This window comes from Galeopterus variegatus, unplaced genomic scaffold, assembly GCF_000696425.1.
Source record: "Galeopterus variegatus unplaced genomic scaffold, G_variegatus-3.0.2 Scaffold5316, whole genome shotgun sequence".
Taxonomy (NCBI): Eukaryota; Metazoa; Chordata; class Mammalia; order Dermoptera; family Cynocephalidae; genus Galeopterus; species Galeopterus variegatus.
Genome location: NW_007731427.1, coordinates 120544 through 129264, shown reverse-complemented (window position 1 = coordinate 129264; position 8721 = coordinate 120544). Strand labels below are relative to the sequence as shown.

Below are 8721 nucleotides of genomic sequence, written 5' to 3'. Positions count from 1 at the left end.
TCAGCCAGTGAGCGGGAACCGGTCTGTATGTGGGATCCGAACCCTCAGTGGGAGCGCCGCGGCGCTCCGAAGCAGCTCACTGTAGCAGTGCGCCACCGGGCCGGCCCCATCTCTTCTGTTTTTGCTTTCTGGAATTTCCTTTATTCAGGAGTTGGATTTCTTAAACTGATCTTCTGATTTTTTTCCCCTCTTATTTTCTATCTACTTATTTTGTTTTATTCTACTCTTCAAGGGATTTTCTTAACCTTATTTCCGACTCATCTACTGAAAAATCTAAATTTTACTGTCGTACTTTTAATTTCTAAGAGATCTTTTTAGTGTTTCGATTAATTCTCATAAACAGATCACGTTTCAAGGAAGCAATATTTTCTGTTATCCCTCTGAGGACAGCGATGATAGTTTCTTAGAAGGGGTTTCTTCTGCTCTCTATGTTGTTTTCGACTTCCCTTTTCTGTATATTTGTTTTAGTCCCTGTCTTTCTTATTGGGGGTTGTTCTCAAATGTCTGGTGATCCTTGGGCATCTTTTCATATTTAAAAGTGAGACACTAGAAGGCTGAGCTCTTTCTGTAGGATTAGGGCGTGTCCCCTGCTGGACCCACATGGTAGAGTGATCAGTAAGAACTTAGTCATTTCGTTTGGAGATCCTGAAAGTTGGATGTTTCTATAGACCTATAGTAACCCCAGAGAGGATCCTCCAATGTCTTACTTGAGGAAAATAAGCCTGGCTGCCAGTGTTCTTGGAGACTCGTCATAGGAAGGAGGCTAGGAGCTTCTCTGGTGAGTCTATGGATTTTCGCTTACTTTCTCTGTTTTTGGTAAGAACCCTTACCCTCACTTTCAGGTGGCCCGGTATTTCTGAGTCCAGAGCTTCCCTATTTCCACCTTCCCAGAGTGAAATCTGCAATCGTTCTGAGGATGAGAAGATGATAGTTTCCTTTCTACATGGGATGGGAGAAGAGACGTGGGGTCTAATGCTTCTGAAGAAGAATCCCAGTCAATCCCCCTTTTTTTAGCCCCATCTCACCTTGCCACCTGAGGGTCCAATTCCTCAGCTTTTCAGCATCTGCATCCTTCACCTTGGGAAGCTTCCTCCCACAGGGTCTGACCCCCTCTAGCCTGCTGGGTCATCGTCTGCTTTCTAGCATCTCTTTTGCTGTTTTCTTTGCTTTGTCCCAGTGGGATATTCTTTTTTGATCCCTTTGCTCTCACCTTAATAGAGTTTCAGGAGGAAGAAGAGATAAATGTGTGCTCAGTCTGCTCTGTACCCTCCTTCTACTGTAAAGAAATGGAAATAGGAAATCATTTTTTAAAACTATATTATGATGTGGATGATTCAAGAAAGACTATATGGAACTGTACTCAGAGGCCCCTCCTAGAAGCTTGACCTTACATTAGGAGTTTGGTGAATAAATAAGGGTATGTTTATATTTTTAGATCACAATAATATGCTTCAGCTATGTATGTTATTTATGTAAATTATTGTCTTTATTATTATTACTTTACAACTTTTCACTTCTATTTTTTTTTTTAAATAATTTTAAAATTTTAATTTTTTTTTGTAATTGACCAGTAGGGGGATCTGAACCTTTGAACTTGGTGTTAAAGGTGGTGCTCTAACCTGCTGAGCTAGCTGGCTGGTTAGCTCAGCTGATTAGAGTGTCACCTTATCAATTAATCAACCTATTCTGTTCCTGACTGTGATGTAAAAGACAGTCTCTTGACCCTATAACCTTTATTTAATAGCAGACAGTGGTTGTCTTGGACAAGAGGAAATGAAAGTCCAGGACAGTAAGTTCCATCTTTCTATTTTCCAGGTTACTAAGAAGCTAAGTTATCTGTAGAGGTGGGACTGAATCTAGGGAGTGATAGTACTATCCTTCGGCTTTTCCTTTTTCATTTGTTCATTAATTCTTTCAACAAATATTTGTTAGCCTTGTGCTCTGGTGCATCTCTCTATGAGAATACGGAGCCATTGACTTGACCCACACGGATATTTCCCGGTTGTTCATTCACAAGCACAAAAGGGACATCGTAGCCCTCTCCTTGGGCTGGGTACATATTGATGAATTTCCCTTTTTTCCTACTTTTTTTTTGGCAGCTGGCCAGTATGGGGATCCAGTATGGGGATCTGAACTCTTGACCTTGGTGTTATAACACCTCACTCTAACCAGTTGCGCTAACTGGCCAGCCTTCTTTTTTCAACTTTTTGTCAGGAAGTAAAAACATATCTTTGTTTTCTTAATTTTGGTCAGGGAGGCAACCACCCATGTGAAACAATGGTGGTAAGGGTAGGGAAACATTTAGTCCTTGTGTAAAGGACTAAATACGCAGTAGAAATTCCTTTTCTATGAAGGGAGTCATCTGGGATGCTTTAACAAAAGACACTGGTTAATAGTCACTATCAGATACAGGGACTCAACATAATTTTAGTCCTCATTCAGACTACCATACAGTAAGATTTAGAAGAGTTTAGGCTCCAGGAAAGGTTCTCTGGATTTTATTTTCAATCTTCAAGCTACCATGTTGCAGCCCAAAAGCCACGTACTTTACCAAAAGCAGGAGGAAGAATCGGCTTGCTGAATGGTATGGCGAGATCCTTTTCTGGATCTAGGTCTTCTCAATTCTGGGAAAAAGTTATTTGGAAAAATGATATTTCTTGGAAGAACATAGTTCACTTCAATAGTATGAAACAGCTAGCAGTTTTAGCCCACAAAGAAATTCGGTTCCAAATGACCTGGCCTGACAATTGTTTTTGGCGTGTAGCCTTCCCATAGCCACACAGGAGGCTAAAGGAACTCTCTGTGTCCGATATTCTATGTCTCTGTGTCTGATATTCAATTTCTATGTCTAAACCAAAAACTAGGAATAAGAGTGTCCGTATGCCCAAGTGCTGTCATTTTTCAAAAATCTCTCTCTCTCTCTCTCTCTTAGTTCCCCTCCAGCTTTCTACTCTTTGCATAAGATATTTTTCTGGTTGTGGAGGGAAGTTGGGGAGTCTTTACAGATGGTGTGTGTAAAGGGATGTGGGCTTGCTGAGAAGTGACAGAAGCTATTGGAGCAGAATAGCATCTGGTAGGTTTGAGGGAACATGTGGGAACCAGGACTAGAGAGGGCGAGAGAATCAGCACCAAAAACTGGAAAGGGAGGCGCAGAGGCCAGGGACGGGGTACAGGTGGGGAAACCCGAGAGGTAGGGAGTCATCCGCACAAAGAGGGAGGGAGCCAGGGTTTTTTGGGAGTCCTTCATGTATGCTTCCTCTATCATGTTGTTGTTTCGTGGTAGACTTCTGAGATTTGAGAAAATAAGGGGTGGGGATAGCTCCCATAATAGGAGGAACTCACAGTAGCTTTCACAAGCCTAGAGTTGATTTTCAAATCTCTTTTTATCCGAGCCTCACAACTCAGACCTGCAGGCCTTGTGCCTGAGAGGGGGAGGGGAGAGGAAGCCCTAAGAGTCCATCCTTCCTGCCACAGCTCAGGCTCATTAACAGCAAGAAGGTCTCTCCCTAGAAGCCCCCTCCCTGCCTTCAGCCTGGAACTCAGAGGGAGGACTTTGGGAAGGGAGATGGTGTCGCTGAAAAATGCAATATTAACAGTCAGTAGTTACTAAAATTGGCCACATTTCAGAAAATGTAAGCATTCCATTTTTTCCAGACTCAATGCCAAACCTGCCTTCTAAATTCTGGTTTTAGACTGAGGGTTACTGCCAGATGCTTATAAAAACAACATAAACTGGGCTGGCCCATTAGCTCCGTCAGTTAGAACGGTTAGAATGCGGTATTATAATTAGACTGAGGGTTACTGCCAGATGCTTATAAAAACAACATAAACTGGGCTGGCCCATTAGCTTCGTCAGTTAGAACGGTTAGAACGTGGTATTATAACGGTTAGAATGCGGTATTATAATGCCAAAGTCAAGGGTTTGGATCCCCGTACTGGCCAGCTGCCAAGAAAACAACAACAGCAACTCTGTTTCCCAGCAAGAGCTTGACTTTGATCACAGGACTTTCCAGCCCAAGGAAGATCTGCCACGTGAGTGTAGTTGTGAGCAGAGCATGGCTCCGGGAGTTCTGTGTCGTGGGGGCTGTGGCAACCAAGGACCACCACAGAGTGTAAACTTGGCGGAGGGAGGAGCATATGGGTCCCACAGCAGAAATAGATGTCACCATCTGGCACACAAGCCCTGCACATGATTCCATTACTTCTCTGTCCTACCCCTTATCCAGGTTGAGTGCAGACGGCATTTAAGATATATTTGCTTCATTTTCTGATGACATAATCCTGGCTTTAAGCAAACAGAGATAGAAGGTAATGTGCTTTGTTAGGGGTGTCTGCCAAGGTGGAGCTCAGAGAAGAGGGGAGGCGTTTCTCAGGATAGACTACCTCTGACATGATTGCTTGGATTGGAACTGGGGCATTTCATGTCAGAACATGAAGAGTGTAATCCCCAGGAGGAGGCCAGTTGGCACTGGAGGGCAAGGAAGATTGATTCCTGGGTAAGAGGCGGCTCTGCAGAGACATTTTCCAGAGACACATCTTGCCAGCTCCCTGTATGACTTTCAGATCAGACTCCTGGGTATAGAGCTTGTTAGGTGATTTGGTGATTAATTTTGTGTGGATTTCAACATAAATGCCAGACTATGTCAGTCTGGGGTATAGTCAATAAAGCCAGATGTACTGTAAAAGGCTTATTGGACTTAAACATCTATAATCTTGATGACTGTGAACTTTCAGGATCTTACTTAGGGTTATGGAATTTTGGAGACCCAGGGCAAATGAGGTAAATGGATTTCTCCTTTCAATGTTTTTCTTGTTGTTATTCAGTTTGTCCTTTAGTTCATGTGGTCAGGTTATTCAGTGGCACGTCCCATGTAGATTCATGATGTCCTCCATCAGCTATGATACCATGCCTGGATTCCAATAACAGGATGGCATTTCATCAAATTCTAAAAGCCATGACTATCTGGACTGGAGTAACCTACTCCTTAAAAAGTCTAATAAGATACAATCTGGGAACAAACCCCAAGCTTGGAACTCCTTAATGAGATAAGTGTGCCTTGGCTGCAGGCGTTGTTTTCAGAATCACTCACCTTGAGAAGGTTCCTTTTTTCACCTAAGGATGACATGTCTGTGGGTTAAAGATCAGTGCTGTTCCCTTTGAGTCAGGGTGGTGCTGACCACTCCTTCCCTATTGTCCTTTTCTGGCCAAGCTGGACTCAGTAGCATGGTGTGATAGGGATGCATTTGGAATTAAATGAAACTCTGGAGGCCTCTTCAGCTTCCCACCATAGACAGTGGGTAGCTGGAGTGGCCTCTCAGTCAGTGTCATCCATTCTGGAGACTAGACAGAATCCTGGTTCTGCTGATGGTCAGCCAAAATTCTGTCTCCCTCCGCTCCCCTCCAGATCCATGAGAAAGAGGAAGAAGAGTTCAATGAGAAGAGTGAGAACGATTCTGGGATCAACGAGGAGCCTCTGCTCACGGCAGATCAGGTACGAGCATCTCTCTAGGTTCTGGGGACTTTGGTTCTTTTGATAGAAAAAAGTTTGAGAACATACTTTGCACACCCATTTAAGGCAGAAAACAGGTGCGTGGTCTTGTGGTGGATGTGTTGATGACTCAGTGTCTTTGATAAGGGATTTCACTTCTCTCGATGCCTCAGTTTATCCACCTGCAGTGGACACAAACAGAATTCCTGACACTTGTGTTGGCTGGAGGCAGTCTTTGACAGCAGCCAGAGACAGGCCTATGGTTACTGGCTTAAATTCCTGCTAAGCCTCTTATTGCAGTTCATTGTTCTTGGAGTCAAGACATTTAAACAAGGGTCTCAAATACCTGTTCTTCCAAAAAGAGAAGTGTGACAGACAAGGCTTTTGTGTGATAGATATTTTTTCACATTTCATAGAACACTGAAACTTTTGAGCCTTCCAAAAGGAACCTTAGAGACACTTCTGTCTTTGTGAAAAAGATATGGTGCTTTGATTGAGTTAATTATATTTTAGTTTTAATAATTTATTACTTGAGGGAGGATAATGTTGAGTCTTTGGATTCGTATCCAACATTTTAGTGAACAAATATTAATGGGTGCTTATTTTGACACCATATACTTTTCACAAAGTCATTCTGAAAAAGCTCCACTGGGAGCCTTCAGTGCCAGAAAGTGCTTTTTAGTATAGAGGTGCTTTTTCATATCTGTGGTAAAAAGGTGAGATTTCAAACAGGTGAGGATTAGGAGATTGAAGGGAACCAGGTAAAGAATAGGGGCTAATAGTTATTCTTGTGAATCGTAGGGGGAAATACAACTGGATGATATTCAATGATAACTACTCTTAGAGAAAGAGAAACTCGGCCATAAAATTATAAAGGGGAGTTGTGTCATTTGGTTGCATTCTATAAAATGGCTTTCAGTACTCAAATGCTAGGTATCCCCTAAATTTGTGAGTAGAGATGAGAAAGTTTGGGAATAAAAATAGGAGTTTTTCTAAAGGAGGAGACCTTAAGCCCCCTTACCTTGGGTCCAGCCTAACGAACAGAAACCCATTTCAAAGACCATAGTTGAGTGGCTTTGGAGATTGAGTCCCTCATAGCATTGAGAACAGACAAATGTATAAATACACTGTTGTGACCAAACTCATCTACAGGCTCACTTTTAGAAACAGTCTTTGCTTATGTGTTTTCTTTAGGTGCAAACAATTACTGTAAAAAGTAATTCACCCTATTTCTTTTGGCAGATTACCCTCTACATCTGGTAGCTGCCCCTTTCAATAGTCCAGATTAGAGCAGGGGTTCTTGTCTATTTTCTGCTCTCCAGACCCCACTTATCTTTTTATTGTTTTACTATCTTTATTTTCACTTGTTTCTGGGCAGCTTCAGATCCTGTCCAGGTGAGTTCTGAGAAATTGCTATTTTCCTCCCCATTTTCAGTTGTCCTAGGAGCACTTTGTTTTTTTTTCCAGCCATGTGGATTGTGACAATTAATGGACTGAGTTTTATGTTAAAGTTGGGTAGATAAAATATTTTCCCACTTGGAAATAAAGCACTCAGCAGATTAAAGTAAATGTTTGCTTCCAGGCAGCTGTGCTTTGTTTCCTGAAAGAGTAATTTTCAATAAAGCATTCATCTAAATGGAGCTCTTGGAAGAGGTTTTACATTAAAGAAAGAGTGTATGTAAGCCTTTGTCCGAATCTATTTTTACTATTATTTAATATTTATTAAGAAACAATATTGCCCTAGGAATTTTACAGGCAGCAAATTAGAAAGGTCCTTAACTGATCAACGTTGAAGCCTTTGTCCGAATCTATTTTTACTATTATTTAATATTTATTAAGAAACAATATTGCCCTAGGAGTTTTACAGGCAGCAAATTAGAAAGGTCCTTAACTGATCAACGTTGAAGTCATCATGCCCCTCCAGCAGCGAACAGAGTCAGCACTCTCTTGTGTACCTTCTTCAGGTAATTGAGGAGATTGAGGAAATGATGCAGAACTCCCCAGACCCTGAGGAGGAAGAGGAGGTTCTGGAAGAAGAGGATGAAGGAGAGACCTCCTCCCAGGCAGACTCAGTCCTTCTGCAGGAGATGCAGGCCCTGACACAGACCTTCAACAACAACTGGTCCTATGAAGGTGAGGGCCCTGGGGGCTGGGCTTGCCGAGGATGGAGCGCCTGCTCTGTGCCAGGCACTGGGCTGTGTGCTTCACACATAGCTAACAGAACCTCGTTCACTGCCCCAGAGCAGGACTGGCAGATCTAGGGAGTCGGCAACACTGACTTACTTTCTTAGCATCAGAAGAGAAGTTCACATTTCTGAAAACATAAAAAATAAAAATAGGGCACCTAAACAAAATTTAAATGGTAAAACTAACCAAAGAACAAGACAAAAACAGAATAAGAAGAAATCCAAACAACTATCTAAAAGCAATGAATGATGCCACCATAAAATCAAAGGAAAACAGTACAAATGGTATTCATAATAGCTCAGTTTTTGTGGCTTCTATTTGCCAGACCCTATGTTAAGAGTTTCTATGCATAATCTCATTTCATCCTCACAGAAGCCCCATTAGGAGTGAGCTCACTGAGTCTTCAAGAGGTTAAGTGACTTGTCCAAGGCCACCATTAGGGAAATATAATGAAAAACAAAATCTCCTCCCTGCCCAGAAAATCTCTCCACAAAGGTAGAAGAGAAAAAACAATTTTATTATTGAATAAGCATTAAACCTGAATGGGATATGCATCACAGACAACCTGCTGGAGAGATTGCAAAGACAGAAAGAAATCTTACTCTTGAATATAGCCAAGTGGATAGAACCCATTACATTAAGCAGGGTTTGCAATTTGCAGTCAGGCCCCTCTGCTCCCAGAACAGTGAGTGGTAGGTTGGGTGCTATCTTCTTTGATGACTACATTTCAAAGCAGTGACTCTCAGGCCTTTGAGATAACCTTCTTGAGTTGTGAGACTGGCAAGAGGCTTATTTAGCCATTAAAAAGGTTTAACATGCTTTGGAAAAGGACAGAGAAAGAAATTCTGAAAGAAAAGGGAGGTGGAGCAAAGGGAAAGTCTCCTCCCTGATATTCAATAGAGAGAATTAAGCCTCTCATTTTTAATTTGTATTTGCTCTTATACTACTGGTCGTAAAGAGTGGAGCCAATGTTTGAAGCCAGGTAGGTTTTTTTTTTTCCTTTTTGTCTTTTTTACTGACCGGTAACGGGATCGCAACCCTCGGT

General features: G+C 42.0%; 1 protein-coding gene across 2 annotated transcripts in view; it reads left to right on the top strand.

Annotated features, from left to right (window-relative positions):
- Window positions 1-8721, top strand: part of FEZ1 (fasciculation and elongation protein zeta 1 (zygin I)) — a 42578-nt gene that overhangs the window by 19867 nt on the left and 13990 nt on the right. For both annotated transcript variants that reach the window (XM_008589229.1, XM_008589230.1), the window contains exons 3-4: window positions 5406-5492; window positions 7454-7622. In XM_008589229.1, coding sequence (XP_008587451.1) covers window positions 5406-5492; window positions 7454-7622 — 256 coding nt within the window. The remainder of the gene's footprint in view (window positions 1-5405; window positions 5493-7453; window positions 7623-8721) is intronic.